The 17,711-nt window shown below is 40.2% G+C and overlaps 1 protein-coding gene and 1 pseudogene across 1 annotated transcript; one reads left to right on the forward strand and one right to left on the reverse strand.

The window, feature by feature from the left end:
* The first annotated feature begins 451 nt into the window (after positions 1-451).
* LOC133102199 (vascular non-inflammatory molecule 3-like) lies at positions 452-9,669 on the forward strand. The gene is given in 7 exon segments (XM_061207198.1): positions 452-664; positions 778-908; positions 4,591-4,783; positions 6,571-6,862; positions 7,645-8,018; positions 8,708-8,881; positions 9,574-9,669. Coding segments are annotated over 7 exon segments (1,473 nt in total).
* A 3,261-nt stretch (positions 9,670-12,930) lies between these two features.
* On the reverse strand, positions 12,931-14,129 carry LOC133101980 (60S ribosome subunit biogenesis protein NIP7 homolog; annotated as a pseudogene).
* Between the last annotated feature and the right edge of the window lie 3,582 nt (positions 14,130-17,711).

Raw genomic sequence — 17,711 nt, forward strand, 5'->3', positions numbered from 1 at the left:
AACCAGGGTTTGCCTAACACTCTGTTCTGTCTCTTACTGCTAAATATGTAAATTTTCACAAATTGTTGCTACGATAGCTCTTACTACAGTGATCCCATATTGGCCCTATTAATGGAAATATTGAACTACCAGGAAAATATATTTTATTAAAAGAAAAGAGTTTAACAGCCAGTGTGTTTTGGAATGGGGTGGACTAATCTGGTTGGCTCATTAACTCCACTTTTAGAGTTGGGTCGACCTCTGAACGATGCCAACAACAGCCATCGCACACTTGAGTCAATCTGATTATGTGCTTCTTTCACAATATTCTTTCTCAACCCCGTGCTGTGTAATCTATTCATGAGAAAGTACAGATCGGTGGTAGCAGACAGGAAGGTCTTTAACATAAAAGTTTTTCCAGTGATACAAAGTACAAGAATCTGAGTTTATCAAAGCGCACTAAGTTTCAGCTATGATTATATCATGTTTTCCAAAATGTGGTGCCGTTTTAGCCCTCTTTGTCCTGAGTGTTGGTGCACTGGACACTTTTATCGTTGCAGTGTATGAGCATGCTGTTACGTTACCAAACAGAACAGAAGCTCCTGTGCCAAAAGAAGAAGCTTTGCTCCTGATGAGCAGGAATATAGATGTCCTAGAGAAAGCAGTTAAACTGGCAGCCAGGTAGGTATTGCCCTTTCTACACTGGCTGGGATATTGGAAAGGAAATTTGGAACTTGACAAGAATGTGAGTGTTTAGAATTTGGGAGAAACTTTTTTACTCCTACTTCTTTTGAGCAGGGTGCACATATCATTGTGACCCCAGAAGATAGAATTTATGGCTGAGTCTTCACAAGGGAGACCATTTATCCCTACCTGGAGGATAGCCCAGATCCTGAAGTGAACTGGATTCCATGTAGAGACCCCCAGAGGTAATGTCATTACCCTTTGATTTTTTTTTTTCACATCTTTATTGGAGTATAATTGCTTTACAATGATGTGTTAGTTGCTGCTGTATAACAAAGTGAATCAGCTATATGCATACACAGGTCCCCGTATGCCTCCCTCTTGTGTCTCCCTTCCACAACATTTGTCTAAAACCAAAGGGTAGTAAGAGGAAGCAGCTACCCTTTGATTTTAAACAAATGTTGTGATATTGTAACAGCAAGTTCAGTAAGCTTGACTAGTATTCCTGCTGACAAACAATCAGTCTGTGGCACTGGATTTAGACTTCTCTAATTCTTCATAATGTGTACCATCTGGCTTGTCTCCTGTTTGGTAAATGACTTGAGAGGATGATGTTTGGTTGGTTATTTATTGTAGTTTTCTTTCATGAATAGTATGTGTAGACACAGTTTTTATAACAGATGTGCTTAATTGGGTTTCAACAAAGTGAGAAAGTTGTGATATCTAGGACTTATGTTCTCAAATGTAAGTAAGCAGGTCCACCCATGAACACCTGCCTCCTTTGCAGGAATGGTAAAAAGGTGAGTGGGTTTATGTTCCCAAGGGGCTTTGATATTGGCATGCAATGTAATCAGTACGGTGAGTGGAAATTGCATAGGACTTGAAAAAGGAGGTGCTTTTTCTGAGACCACATTCTACCACCTCCTGACTGAGTGACGTGGGACAAACTATTGACATCTCGGTTTCTTTATCTGTAAACCAGGGATAATAAAATTTCCTCTCCTACTTCACTTTACAGAGTAGACACGCAGTATAGGGAATTCCTTGCTTGTCCAGTGGTTAGGACTCCATACTTTCACTGCTAATGGCCTGGGTTCAATCCCTGGTTGGGGAACTAAGATCCCACAAGTCGAGCAGCGCGGCCAAAAAACAACACCCCCAAAATGAGAGCAAAGTGAAGTAATACATAGAATCTATACACTATGGTGCCCTCTTCAGTGTTAGCCCTCACTATTACTTTTTTTTAACAGAAGGAGCTGGATCTGAACTTTTGCTTTCTTCTCCTTCAAGAAATTTAATAATTGTTTATAGCTGTAGTTTAGGCATAAGTTTCTTAAAGAAAATCTGTATAAAATATAAGAAAGATTTTTGAAAATAAATTATTTTAGGTGTATTTACTTTTTAAAATAGTTCATATGTAATCCCTTTAAATGGCAAAATCAATGCATTAAAAAGTAATTTAATTTGCTAATTTTAAATTTACATGCCTCTGTTCAGAACTATTATCTAGCACACAAAAAAAGAAACTTCTTAAATAATTTTGACCACTTGAAATCAGTTGGAAAGTCAAGTCCAATGTTGCAACATAAGAGCTCTATTATGTGTCACGTCTCACCCCGGGATTTTCACCTTTGGAAAATTTTTCTCTGAACGTTGCACAGTCTGTGTTTATAGTAATCACGTAATTATGACTCAGTTTCTACTTGATTATGGGGCTTTTCCCAGAGCAGGAAGGACTCATTATTTGCAGTAATTCAAGAGGCTTATACTGAAATACACTCTATTTGCCTTGGCTGATAACACTGACTTTCTTAGGGGAAAGATGTCCTGAAGCCTGATAATTAGTCTCTGATGAATTATTGTAAGTAGGGAAGGTAAGTGACTGATGAAACCTTAATATTACTGAGTCTTGCAGACACTTACTCAAATGGCAAGCTTTCAACTCTGTGTTGTAGAAAAGAAAAATCCAGTATTTAATATAATGCTAATATTGGTAAAGAGAGCCACCGTTTCTTCCCTAGTATCATTTATCCCTAAAAGGGGTAATCAAATTCCACAGAGTCATCCTTGTGTATTTAAGTACTATCATTTAGAATACTGACACATGTCATTCTTCCTTGGGCTTTCCCCATGAGGAACTAATAGGAAACATTAAAGTACCCTAATTATTTAGCCAAAAAAAAAAAAAAAAAGAAAACCAAAATAAAATATATAATAGTTTTATTAAGGCCTTAATGAATATGAATGTTGACAATATTACCCTGTTTTTCCAGAAGGCAAAATAAAAGAAATGGTCACAATCTCTTCTTTCTATTCAAAGATTAGTTCAACATTAATTGCAAAGGGACTGAGAAACCATGGAGAGTCTGAATGGTCTCTACAAGCAATCAAGTCATCAGTGTTCTGGGCTGTCTTCTTGTAGTTACAAAATCCATAATGGCCATTATTTATTTATTGAGCACCTGCTTGGTTCCAGAATCTGTACCTGGTACACTATGCACATTATCTCATTCAATTTATGTAGCAGGTATAACTATTCCCATTTTATTTTATGATTTTTTTGTTCATTTGTTTCTTTTTATTTATTTATTTATTTATTTTTGGCTGTGTTGGGTCTTCGTTGCTGCGTGTGGGCTTTCTCTAGTTGCAGCAAGCGGGGGCTACTCTTTGTTGCAGTGCGTGGGCTTCTCACTGCAGTGGCTTCTCTTGTTGCAGAGCATGGGCTCTAGGCACATGGGCTTCAGTAGTTGTAGCACGTGGGCTCAGTAGTTGTGGCACGCAGGCTGTAGAGTGCAGGCTCAGTAGTTGTGGCGCACGGGCTTAGTTGCTCTGCGGCATGTGGGATCTTCCCGGACCAGGGCTCGAACCCGTGTGCCCTGCATTGGCAGGCGGATTCTTAACCACTGCGCCACCAGAGAAGTCCCTATTCCATTTTAAATATGAAGAAAAGAAGGGAGCTTAAGGTTTCACAATTGGTAATTAGCCTGGCTGGAACTCAAACACAGCCATTTCCACTGAGCCACGCAAACGGAATGGACTCTTGAGTGCCTGGAAGCACCATCTTATACTTGAAATTTCCAGTGACTAGTGAATCCACTTCTTAGCGTGTTCTGGTTGCTAGAAATTTTAATCTTATTTTCCACTGAAATCATCTATCTATAACTTCCTTTGGGGTTCATACTGCGTCTATCGTATATTAAGATACGTGACTCATCTTCTTCAAATTAGAGTCTTTCAATTATTTGAAGCCAGCTATAATCCCACCTATTTCCTCACCTCAATCCCTTCTTATTTCTAGGGTAAATATCCCCAAGGTGGGTGGTTTGGGCATTACTCTGAAAAACAATTTCATAGTCTGTATTTATCCCAGGGTTTCACACAAGGGCCCTCTAAGATAGAAGAGAAGCTATTGTGTTGCACTGACAAATGGGGACACTGAGACTGCATAGTGAAATCCTTTTTTCCTTTTCTTTTCTTTCCTTTTTAAAAATATTTCTGGTACCTAATGCTGCATTTGTTCTCTGTAGAAGATGATCTGCCTGGGACCAACTCTATACTGCCTTCTAGTAGGACTGTGGCTTGGATTATGGAAAAGGTCCTCCCCATTAGAAAAGTGTTAAATTTCAAGCCCTTCATTTGTGTTCCTGGGAGAACATCATAAGAAAATGTGTTGCTTCTCTTCTTTCTCCTCTTCCCCCTCAATTTGCTCTGTGCTTCAGTCTTGCACTGCCATCTTGAATCTGCCAATTAAAAAATAGGTTAGTTTTCATAAAGAAGATTGTATTACCTGTGAGTTTTTAAATCTTTACTGCTGATTCTTAACCTAGAGCTGTTGTGTGTTATAGGTAACGGGCAAATAAAGTATCACTTTGGAAGTTCCAAAATCACTAACACACAGTGAGTTTAAGGCAATATCTATTGAATTAGGTTTGGCCACAGCCCAGTGCAAGAAAGGCTCAGCTGTCTGGCCAAGGAGAACTCTATCTACTTTGTGGAAAATACTGGGGACAAGAAGCCATGCAATGCCAGTGACCCTCAGTGTCCCCCTGATGGTCGTTACCAATACAACACTGATGTGGTATTTGATTCTGAGGGTAGGCTGGTGGCCCGCTACCACAAGGTGAGAATTACTTGTGTCTTAGCTAAGCTCGATTTACTTCTTTTGTTTGTGATAGCTAGGTATACTTGTCTGTGAATGCTGGTGAGGGAACTGTTGTGAATGCGTTTCTGAATTATTACAGTTAGTTGAAAAAGGGATTTAACTTACTTTGATTTCGTATAAGGGTTCTGAATTTGAATTAGTCATAAAATAGAATCTAGCAGACTATTAAAGCAGATGTGCTAATAGCTGCACAAGGATTTTAGTATTCACTGAGAAAGGAGAAATGCTCAGTTTCATCACAAGATTTAGTACTAGAGTTAGTTTTTTGACCCAATTTGTTAATATTTGGTATTAAGCTGTAGTCATTCATTTCATTAGGACTTTTTTGATTGCAATGATAGAAAAACCCCCCAACTGAAATTGGCTTAAAAAACAACAACAACACAGAATTTCCTTGCTTAGGTACCTGAGAAAATATAAATCATAGAAAGGGTAGGTCTAGTTTCCAATGCAGTCTGTCCCTCAGAGGCCCAGAAGATGTCAGCCATCCCTCTAGCTCTCTTATTCCTTTGTAACAACTTTTTCCCAGGATGACTGTCCTTTCAGAAGCCACACGGCTGCTCATCACAAAGCACGTATCCTAATAGCAACAAAATCTGGAGGAAGACTGCATTTCTCTTTCCTAGAAACCCTGAAAAAACCTTAGCCTTCCTTGACTCCAAATCAGCCACATGCCGCCCTCGAGTCGATCACCTGGGGATGAAGGATGGGCTACCCCCTGAGCCGAGGGCCGAGGAGCTTGGGATGCTCACTGGTCGGGTGGGGGTGGGGTGTTGCCTGAGCACATATGCACACATCAGGCCAAACAGAAACGTGAGCAGAACATAAGGCTGTTCTCCTGAGCCCAGGGTAGTTGGAGTTTGGGAGCAATAATCAGGCTGGAAAAAAAATTCTAATGGCTTACTAATTAACAAGGTTTAGCTATTACATTGTCTAAATTAAGTTCCAATCTACGTCACCTCACTTATATAAACCTAGCAGTACCATGGGGAGACATGACAAAGTTTATTTTATTACCGTGTTAGACTTCACACGGACAGTGCTGTTGGTATTTAAAGAATAGAGTGGAAAACCATCAAAAATTTGTGAGGTTCAAAATTTCAAGTGATTTTAAGACAAATATTCACCTTTTAAATATCATTTGTAGGGGCTTCCCTGGTGCCACAGTGGTTAAGAATCCGCCTGCCAATGTAGGGGACACAGGTTAAATCCCTGGTCCGGGAAGATCCCACATGCCACGGAGCAGCTAAACCTGTGCGCCACAACTACGGCGTCTGCGCTCTAGAGCCCGCGAGCCACAACTACTGAGCCCACGTGCCACAACTACTGAAACCCGTGCACCTACAGCCCGTGCTCCGCACCAAGAGAAGCCACCGCAATGAGAAGCCCGCGCACCACAATGAAGAGTAGCCCCGCTCGCCACAACTAGAGAAAGCCCGTGCACAGCAACGAAGACCCAACGCAGCCAAAAATAAATTAATTAATTAAAAATAAATAAATATCATTTGTAGATATGAACTCATTGGTTGATTCATAGGTTGTGGGAAAATGAAGTGTTTTGATGAATGTCACAGTGAGAAAACTCACAGACAGTGGTATACTGGGTATAATTTACACTAATTTATGTGTAACAGTTTTAAGTATGCACACCAACATGCGCTCAAGAAAAGATTTTGAAGATATTGATCACTTCTACTTGACAGTTTTCTTACTAATCTTCCCCTTCTTTGCGTTTCGCTTAACAGTACAATCTTTTTGCACCTGAAATTCAATTTGATTTCCCCAAGGATTCAGAACTTGTGACTTTTGACTCTCCCTTTGGGAAGTTTGGCATTTTCACTTGCTTTGACATTTTTTCTCATGATCCAGCTGTGATGGTGGTGGAAGAGTTTCAGGTTGACAGCATTCTCTACCCCACGGCCTGGTACAACACGCTGCCCCTCCTCTCGGCAGTCCCCTTCCACTCGGCATGGGCCCAAGCCCTGGGAGTCAACCTGCTTGCTGCCAATACCCACAACACAAGCATGCACATGACACGTACCTCACCCTGGTTCTGCCCCAACAGGCAGCCACAGTCTTGGGAAGCCTTCCTTCATTTTCAAGCCATGCTTTTCTTTAAAGATTCTTCTATTAACTCCAATGTCACAAAATTAATAAGAGCATGGGCTTCCATACCAACATTATTTAAGGAACATTATTCCGGGGAGGAAAGAAGGAGGCAAACATTATATTCTCAATTTCACGCGAGGGGAAGTCGGAGTTAGAGAGAATTCAAGTTACATAAAAAAAGCAAAGCCAGAGCTAAAGAATGCTGCAGCTAACATCCATGAGTAATGTTGAAATAAATCTTGCTGTTGAGGTGATAAAATCACTTTAGACTTAATCAGGTTTTTAGAGTTTATCCTTTATGGTATCCACTTTCAAGGTAAAGCAGCCTCCCCTCTTGACTGCTTTGTTGTTCCTTGATCCAGGTGAAGAATCTCAAGCACAAATAAATTAGATAGGTTAGTGGAGAGCTAAAATTGTTCTTCATGTTTGAGAAATTTTCTGGTTTACTGTTAAGTTGGCTAAAGAAAGGGGAGTTTAAGTTAAAAAAGAAAAAAGCTATCTAAGTCATATAGTTTCAGTGTAAGCAGTCCCATACGGAGGACTCAAAGTCAAATTGGAATTTAGGTCAATGTAAAGCTCTCTCCCTCCTTATCTTGAAAATGCTCATGCTTTCATAACTTTATAGTTCAGTTCTTATGGAAGTGATTCTATTAGTTTGTCACCATGCAAAATTTGAAACCAATATTTGTGTTTCTTTATGTCACCCGTAGACAGTGGAATCTACTCACCGGAGGCTGTCCAGGTGTATTACTATGACATGGAAACAGAGAGTGGCCAGCTGATGCTCTCAGAATTGAAGTCCCGGCCTCGAAGAGAACCCAGTTACTCTGCAGCTGTTCACTGGAGTGCTTATGTCAGAGGTGTCAAGCCATTCTCATCTGAACGGTTGAATTTTCCAGGGATGATTTATTTCGATGCGTTCACCTTCACCAAGCTTAAGAGAAACACAGGAAATTACACAGTTTGTCAGAAAGACCTGTGTTGTCACTTAACTTACAAGATGTCTGAGAAATGAACCAATGAGGTGTATGCACTAGGTGTCTTTGACGGACTGCACATGGTAGAAGGCCAGTATTATTTACAGGTAGAAACACTCGAATATGTTAGAATGGCTCTTTTACTGATTTGTCTTCTAGGTCATCATTGCACTTCTTTAAGAATTGTGCTGGATTCAGTTAATTGGAATGGTGTTACATTTGTCACTGAACTTTTCTCCCTAGAACACATTATTTGTTCAGTCTTAGTGAGAAAAGAATTAGAGCTGCAAGGTAAAAACATGAAGCGGATTAATTAGTTCTCAGCAGACTGGGTTCAAGTTTAAAAAGCTACAACCCCCATATACTCTCTTTTTCTGTCAGGTAACTTTAGAGCTGTGTTTTGCAAACTGTCTTCAACTAGAGTCCAGAGCAAGAAGTCCATTTCACATCATAAACAAGCGCAGTCAAGATGTATGACTGAGTTAAAAGAGATACTTAATTGAAACAAACATTTTATAAAATAATTCAAATCAGAATTAGAAATAGCTATAATTATAGCCAACATACTCTAATTTTGAAAATTCTAGTCTACTCCATTTTGCTTCATTGAAAAAAGGGCTAATCTTGACTCACTAAATTAATTTTAGGATTCACTAATAGATTATGAGCTGCAATTGAAAAAAAAAAAAAACTACTTAAGAGGCAACCTAACAAATATTCTTCTATTCTTTGAAATTGTATTTTTAGCTGAGAAAATATTTCCAAGATTTCCAACCACTTTTCTTTTCCTACACAGGTATGCACATTACTGAAGTGTCAAACCACTGACCTGAGATCTTGTGGAGAGCTTGCGGGGTCAGCTTTTACCAAGTTTGAAGAATTCTCCCTCAGTGGCAAATTTGGAACGAGTTATGTTTTCCCACAGATCATTCTTAGTGGGAGTCAGCTTGCCCCTGAAAGACATTATGAGGTAGGAGATTTTCAGGAGGATAAATTCCTTTGAACAGATGCAGTAGACTGGCCTAATGAAAATCGTTGAAATAATGAGACTACATGGCAACATTGTCGTTCACCTTATTCAAGCAACTTATACAAAGAAACTATGATATGGAAGACAAGTTGTGGTTCTAGACTGTCCTTAGGCTGTGGTGGATAATTTGGGGTTTATTTTTCTACATAAATGTGATTTTGAGATCCAAGGGAACAAGGAGATTATGGAAGAATTAAAATAAAAATATTGATTGCCAATGATAGCCGGCAACTAATGTTTTCTTTTTTTGCATAGTGGAGAAGGTCCAAGTTGAATACATTAAATAATGCATCTATAACTTATTTCATGGGTGCATTATTCTGAGTAGTTATAATAATGATAGTAATAATTGATACTTTGTATAATGTTTCATGAATTAAAAAAAAAAACTCATTTTTATACATTATCTTACTTAATCCCCAGGGCAATAGATTTATCTGTTACACGTTCATCCAAAGTCCCTCTGATACTATTAGACATGTAGAGCTGAAACAGGGGTCTTCTGACTCCAAATTTTGTGCGCTTTTGACTATTTCATGTTGCTTTTAGAGTGATGTTGTCAGAGAAGGCTTCTGGGCTGGAACCAACTCTGCATTGGAGTTAATCCTTTGCTTTCTTTGATCGGGTTTCAGGAGATGGACGTCTGCAGAGCCGAGGCGGAGCCCCTTTGCCTTTCTTGGTTCTGGCCCTGTATGGAAGAGTGTTTGAGAGGGACCCTCCGCGCTTAGGACAGGGAACTGGGCAACTACCATGATCCCCTTCACCACCATCCTTTCAGGATTAGCCTGGCAAAGAGAGAGGGAAAAGAGAGAGTCTTTAGTGTCTGTTTAGAAAAGATGTCATCACTTTGCTGAAAAACAAACTTAAGAAGATTTAAAAAGCAATGGGGGCTTCCCTGGTGGCGCAGTGGTTGAGAATCTGCCTGCCAATGCAGGGGACACGGGTTCGAGCCCTGGCTTGGGAAGATCCCACATGCCACGGAGCAACTAGGCCCGTGAGCCACAACTACTGAGCCTGCGCGTCTGGAGCCTGTGCTCCCAACAAGAGAGGCCGCGATAGTGAGAGGCCCGCGCACCGCAATGAGGAGTGGCCCCCGCTTGCCGCAACTAGAGAAAGCCCTCGCACAGAAACGAAGACCCAACACAGCCAAAAATTAATTAATTAATTAATTAATTTTTTTTTTTAAAAAAAAGCAATGGATGTGTGTGCACATTTTACATATTCATTTCTGGGAGCTGCATGCATCTTCTGTGTGGGTGCACTTAAGTATGTGTCAGTATGTCTATGTATAGTGCAACATGTATTTATGGGAGGGGAGCCTAGAAGAGTCCTTTTGTGGTAACTTCTCTAACGTATGCAAATATTGTGTCTCTCATTTGTAAATGCACAGGGTAAGCGTTGAAAATGCGGAGGGTATTTGGTCCTAGTCTTTAGGATACAGGAAGTTAAAAAACAAGGGTATCTTTTAAAGTAATTATGAATGACTTTTATAACAAATTAAAATTGTTCCATTATATCTTTATTCTACCTTTATGGAATATTTGTATGGAAGTTAGATACTTGTGAATGGAAATTTAAAAAGAGATAAATGAATAAATGATCTCCTTCAGACCACACGCTGTTTCCTTCTGAAATTATTCTTTCCTAAAATTTACCCAATCCTGGTTAAACCCCCTCATACTCAAGGATTTGTTGCCAGACAGGAGCTTCCTCAGAAAAGACTACCCTGTTACCTTTTTCCCAGTTACCTTTGGTCCCTTGACCCTGGCGCCCTGAGTCCTTTCCCTGGTTTGTCACTTATTAACTCTGGGAAGAGACACACATGAGAGCAGGAGGGCTCTCTAGGATGTGTGGGAGAGGTTGGGGATCACTCTGAGTTTGGGGACACCTCTCCCTTCCCTTAAAAGATATGACAACTGCTTTCCTAATCTTTCCCAGGTGTTTATTTCTACTCGGTTTAATTCAATCCAGTTCCAGGAAGCCAGAGACATTCTGGGCAGCAGAAAATGCCCTTTGTCTCTCTGTTTACATTTTACTCGGACTCTCTCTCCAGGGGCTACAACACTCGATGTCTAGGATGCTACCTATGCCCTAGACTCCTCCGCTTGTGCAGGATGTGACCTTCTTCCCCACAATGGCCTCATGTTGGTTCTTTCTAGGCTTCTCTCTCTCTTCTCGACAGTTGTTGGAGCTTGCATTAGTACCTGGTGGCTCTAGCTTCCTCACCACCCCTCACCCCACCCATCTTATATAAGCTGACCTCTGCCTTTCTCTAGTACTGGGGTGTTCTCAGTTCTTACTCACTGGGACTAAAAAACCCAGTGCCCCTCTGAAAGTCGTTTTGCCCCTTATCTTTTAATATCCCACGTCTTTTGTTTCTTTGACCCCTTTTTTTGTCTCTCACCCTTCTCCCCCTAATTCTCATTTTATTTACTATGACTTATAAATGAGGACCTTGCTAGATTCAGCCCTCACAGCTGTGTCTTCCTCATTGAAATTCTTTCTTTGGAGAGTGAAGTCACTCTTCTGGCTTCAACCAGTGTTTCTGAGGTAGCAGAGTATAATTCACTGGTAGGCAAAAAAGAAAAAATTTTTTTTCATGAGAGACAGTTCAAGCCACATAATAATGATTTGAGGCTATATTAAAAAAATAAAAGTTTTATTAAGTCTTATGGCAAACATACATTCTTACAATGTAAACAACTTTATAATCAGATTAATGTCAATAGGAAATTAACACAGTGTTCTAGCCATTAAATATATATATATATATATTTGTGATTGAAAAATGCTTTATTTTTAGAGATGTCACCTTTGGAATTTAAATTAAACAGTACATGCACTAAAGAAATTGCTTTACAATACAGGTACTAAAATTTTTTTTGTCTGTGATATGTTTTTCACTAAAAAATATTTTAATAATTCTAAAAATAATTTTGGAAGACATGGGAGAAGGATGGAGGAGCTAAATTATTATTTCAGGGTCTCTGATTAGTGCTTTTTGTCCAGTCCAGTCAGGTAATTTAAGATTTATAAGAATATATGTATAAATGAATCACTTTGCTGTACACCTGAAACTAACACAATATTGTACATCAACTATACTTCAATAAAAAAATTTTTTTAATTAAAAAAAAACAAAAGATTTATAAGAGAAATTGTTTTAGAAATCAAGGTGATAGAAATAACATTCAGCCTGGGATCATACCATTCAAGAAAAAGAGCAAGAAAACCACTTGTAAAAACCAAGATAGTATAATCAAAGTATATTCATAAGATCCTACTCTTAGTAACAGAAACACTCAGTATAAACATTACAAAAATAATTCTTACCATTTATTCAACACTATCATTTGCCAGGCACTGTGCTAGGTGCTTTACGATCATGATTTCTAATTCTAAGAACTATTCTTAGGAAGACGGCTAAGCTGTTTTTTGAACCAGAAGAAGGAAATGAAGCTTACTAAAGTGTAATGACTCATCTAAGGCTATATAGCTGGTAGATGTGAGAACTGGTGTTTGAATCCAAGTTTTTTTTCCACACTGCACAGCACCTACCATATAGAAAATCGGCAGAATAAACTGCTCTTACTATTTTATCCAAATTTCATTTGTAAAATCCCTGACGTGACCTACTATTCTGATGGCAATATCTATCTTTCATAGTATTAATAAATAATTAAGAGAATTCATTACATTCTTATCATGTGTTTGGAAAACAGTGTTATCACAGATAACAATAATACGCTATTCTTGTCCTCAGTTCCAACAATTTAGAACCTGTTACTCAAAACAAGAAGCCCTCTGATTCAAATATAAAACACAGTATTCTAGTTAGTCATAATCACAAAGATCCGAAACCCTGTTTTTGAGCCATTTCTGCATAATAAGAATCCAGCCTGCATTTGTCCATAATAGAATATTAAACTAAGAAGTCCCTGAAGAGGTCACAGTGTTGACAAAATTCAACATGATGGTGGAGGCTACACAGACACAGGAAACAAAGCTAGACCCTTCCACACAGCCACAAGTCCTCGCGATGATTTCGTTTTAAGTCAATGTCTCTTCATGCCGCACATATTCCCCAATGTCTGCTTGATGAAATACCACAATCGCCATGGGGTCTACTTTCCTGCAGTCTTGTATAGACTTTGCTGACATCCCAAAACCTAAAGGGATGTCTGCCATGGAGTACACCACGACTCCCTGGTACCGAGCAGTATTTTCAGCGATTCGACCAAGTCCAGATTTCAGCACATGGTTCCCATACAGGAAGGATTGCTCTGCTCCAGGTTTTATCCACACTTTATACTTGGCATAGGGTACTAGGTAATCCAGAGCTGTGATGTGCAACCGAAACTTGTGGGTCTTGGTGAGTTTCCAAAGCACGTCCCCAGCGACACCAGCTTGTCACCGGAGATACTGGCGGCCAACTTCAAAATCTTCTCACTCACGTAGTACCCCTGGTCATTGTGCATCCTGAAACGGTAGGTGCCATCGGGCCTGTCAACCAGCAGCTGAAGATTCTCCCAGATGTATTTTGCTATCTTCTCAAACATTACACGCGTCTCCTCTTCAGTCAGAGGCCTCATTTTCCCACTGGGTTGGAACACTGGATCCTCATGCCTCAGTAGCCATTAAATATTAATATCTAGGTGCATATATTTAGAAGCAATAAAGAGATAGACTTCTAATCTTTTTCACACACACTAGAATTCTGACTCTGATCCTACTTCTGATTACCAGCTACAATTTTGCTGTGTGGATTTTTCCCCAACACCACCTAGCAATTTTCTGACACCAGCTGGGTGTCCAAGAGTTCAATTCAATTCTGACACCATCTACCTGCAGATAGCGTTAGATCCCACAAGACTGCCCTCCCCCCATGTCAGACTCTGATTGCAAGCCCAGATTGTCCCCTGTCCTTCTGACCAACTGGCTATAGATTAGAAGTTTCATGGACCTTCTCCTTAAGTTTGATGAATTTCCCAGGGTGCTCAGAGAACTCAAACAGTTTACTTACTTGATTACCAGTTTATGACAAAAGGATATAACTCAGGAACAGTCAGATGGAAGAGATGCATAGGGTGAGGTACGGGGAAGGGGTTCTGAGATTCCATGCCCTCTGGAGCACGCTACTCTCTCTACATGTCTTCCTGTTCACAAACCAGAAAGCTCTCTGAACCCCATCATGACATAGGTATGACTGATTAAACCATTGACCGTTGATGATTAAACCCAGTCCTTAGCTCCTCTCCCCTCTCTGGAGGTCAGGGGGATGCAACTGAAAGTTCCAAGCTTCTAATCACTTGGTTGGTTCTCCTGGCAACCAGCTCCCAGCCTTAGGTGCTTTCCAAAAGTCACTTCATTAACAAAACAAAAGACATGTTTATTGCTCTCATCAAAGAAAATTCCAGGGATTTAAAAAGCTCTGTGGAGGATAAAGACCAAATATATATTTCTTATTATGAGTCACAATACTGCACATAAAACACGTGTGTGTGCACAGATATACACACGTGTTCAAATGGCTCCTCAGAGTCCACCAGACGTCCACAATTCTCATCTCATCTCATCCTCAAAACCACCCTGTGAGATCAGCATTTTGTTGACCTCCCTTAAATCAGCTGGATCAGCTGGGAAGATAACTGATAAGGGAAATAAACTATCCTGTGTCCCACAGCAAATTAGTGGCAGTGCTGGGACAAGAATTAGTCTAATCCCTTAAACGCCACAGTTATTGTTTCTTTTGTGTACCTGTAGGCAGATAGGATAGGGGGTCCCCGGAGGAAAAGAACCAGACCTAGCTTTCTTAACACGAGAGAAGCCATTTTAGACCTAAGCCATTTTGTAATCTAAGCCTGGCCACAATGCTTGTCTTTGCAGGTCTCAGTAGATAATGGTTTTAAGGGAACAAAGGAATTAAAGAAAAAACAGCTCTTACCAGGCCAGAAAGATAACCGTATTGGAGACAATATATCCGTTGTAAAGACTACCAGTTCTGTTTCAAAAGTAAAGATCAGCCTTAAGCACATTCTTTAGCTGTTTTGCAGGATCCACACCCCCAATGAGCACTCCACCACCAGACTGACTAGAACCTGAGTAAGGATGATGCTGACCTTTCCTAACCCTCCTGACTTCAGCCAGCTAGAGCCTGGACTGCCAACCTTGGCCCCTAGTCTGTGCTGAATTCTTCTTTGCTCAGGGACCTTCATGAATATGAATGTGCCCTTAGCTTAAAACTTCCCCAATTTTGCTGTTTGGGAGACACTGCATTGGGAAATATCCCCGGTGTTCTTCTTACTTGTTGGAAGTAAAAAAATCCTTCCTTCTGTTCTTTGGCTTGATTGCATCTTTTGGCTCAACACCCACCAAGAGGCAAACCCAGTTTGGGGGTAACATTAGGGGTCAGGAGATTCAGCTCAGGCATCCTAGCAGAGGCTATTGGTGTCCCACCAGTTCTAATTTAAGCTGATGGATGGCATTCTACTGCAAGAACCACAATTGTCCACCTAAAGGCTTCTCCCAGCTGGTATGTGCCAAGGTAGGCCAGAAATGCCAGCTTGATGTGGTAGTAAATGTCGGGGGAGGGGAAGGGTTCTATAGCCCAGTGATTAAATCTGTCTTGTAGTGGGCTTGTGTTCCTGAGCTGTGACCTTCACAAGTGTTTCTTAGCTGTTTCCTTTCCCCATAGTTGAGACAGGCAAGCTAGAGGGGGTTAGAGATGGGGTTTTCCCATCCCCCAGGAAGGTTAGGCTCTAGTAAATTGTTTCCATGGAAGGCAGGCTTTGGTTAAGAGGACAGAATGCTCCGGACTAATTTCAGAGTAGGTGTATTTTTCCTCCTCCTAGAAGAAGCACAAGGTGTTTTATTTCCTCATTATTCGCCCAGAAAACCTGGTTGGGCTTCTGAAGTAAAAGTCACAAAAGTGTGAGGGCCCCCCTCACACTTTGATTTGTCCTGTGAGTCCAGTTCTCTGATGTACCTAAAAAAGTTGCTGCTTTTCAGTTGTTCAGCTTTTTTCTTATTGAGAAAATGGTAGAGATGACTTGCAAGCTCTTTCTATATCAGACTAGAAACACAACGGAAGCTTCTTATTTAATATTTTTATTCTAATAAGATCAAAGAAGTAATTTTTTTAATCTCCTGGTGACTCATTCCAGTTTTAACTTTTATTTCAGAGCTTCCTTTATAAATTCTTATGGAATGACTGCATCTCCTTGTAAAAAATTAATAAACAGAAACCTCAATTAAATAGAGCTGGAAGACCAGTAGGGGGAGTTCTCGTGCCCCGTGACAAGAGCAGAGCCAAACAGGAAGAAGACCACTTCTCTTCTTCCTGGCAAGGACTCAGCCAAGGAAAAGCCATGGACTTTTTGTTTACTCTAGCCCTCTCAACTTCCTTTTTCTCTCTATGTAAGCATTCTCCTTTCCTTGCTGTGCGGGGGCTCACCATGGTGGCAGATCCTGAATTGTAGTTCTCTGCAGATCCCAGATAAACCCATCTTTGCTGGAGAAATATCTGGTAGCCTGTTTTGGGTCAACATCCTTGTGAAGTATGTGTATCCCACCCACCTGGGAAGGGAAAGCCCAAAGGAGGTCAGCAAGCAGAGGGAGCTGGTATTTGCTATAGACTTAGGAAGACGGGGCAAACACAGCCTCCTGGCTACTTTGGCAGCCACAGAATAAATTTACTGTAGTACTGAAGTTAAAAAAAAAAAAAAAAAAATCATACATACCCATCTGCAAATTGAACTATAAAAACACCATCCAAAGTGAAATCTAAAAACAAAACAAATAATCATAAACACTAATTCTGTAAATATAAAATATGTTATACTTAATTCACAAGTAAAATAAAATTTGCCTACTTATTCCATACCAAAATCTATAAGCTCTTTTTCTATTTTCTATTATTTTCCTCTCTTCTCTCTCCCTCTATCTCCCTCTCTCATTCTTTATGCTCCCCTCTCTATGACTCGTATGGTATACAGCCTCTAAGATGGTCCCCAATGATCCCTGCCTCATTCATGCCCTTGTGTAATCCCCTCCCAACAAGTGTACTGACTTGCTTTTAATGAATACAATACAACAAAAATGATGGGCTGTCACTTCCCAGATGACAATACTAAAGACTGTGACTTCTGTCTTGGGTGGTGGGGTCTCTTGCTCTCTGGCTTTGAGGGAGCCTACATGCCATAATGTGAGTATTCTTTTAGTGTGGCCTGAGGCCTTTGTGGCAAAGAACTTATTGGGCCATAACCAGTGAGGACCCAATGCCTGCCATCAGCTGTGTGAGCCTGGAGCTGAGAAGTGAATCTTTCCCCAGTCAAGTTTTGAGGTAACTGCAGCCTTTGCAGACTTGTGAAAGAGACCCTGGGCCAGAGGAACCCAGCCAAGTTGCCCCAGGATTCCTGACCCACAGAAAATGTGAGATCATACATGCTTGCTGTTAGAAGCCACTACTTTTGGGGGGTGATCTGTTACATAGGAATGGACAATGAGTAGCCCTTTTATTCCCCTTTGTTCTGACTCTTTGCCATTTTGTGCAAACTAAAGTGAACAAAGTATGAAGCTCAAATATTCGCATGATGATATTAATAATAATTTCAAAATTGAAAAGTTATTTATTTTTCAAATTATTTACATAGACTACTAGGTACTGAAGTTCTCAAATGTATGAATTCCAAAAATCCATGTGTTTAAGTCCTAACCCCCTGTACCCCAGAAAGTGACCTTATTTGGAAATAATATCATTTCAGATGTAATT

This window comes from Eubalaena glacialis, chromosome 12 (genome assembly GCF_028564815.1).
Source record: "Eubalaena glacialis isolate mEubGla1 chromosome 12, mEubGla1.1.hap2.+ XY, whole genome shotgun sequence".
In the NCBI taxonomy this organism is placed as follows: Eukaryota; Metazoa; Chordata; class Mammalia; order Artiodactyla; family Balaenidae; genus Eubalaena; species Eubalaena glacialis.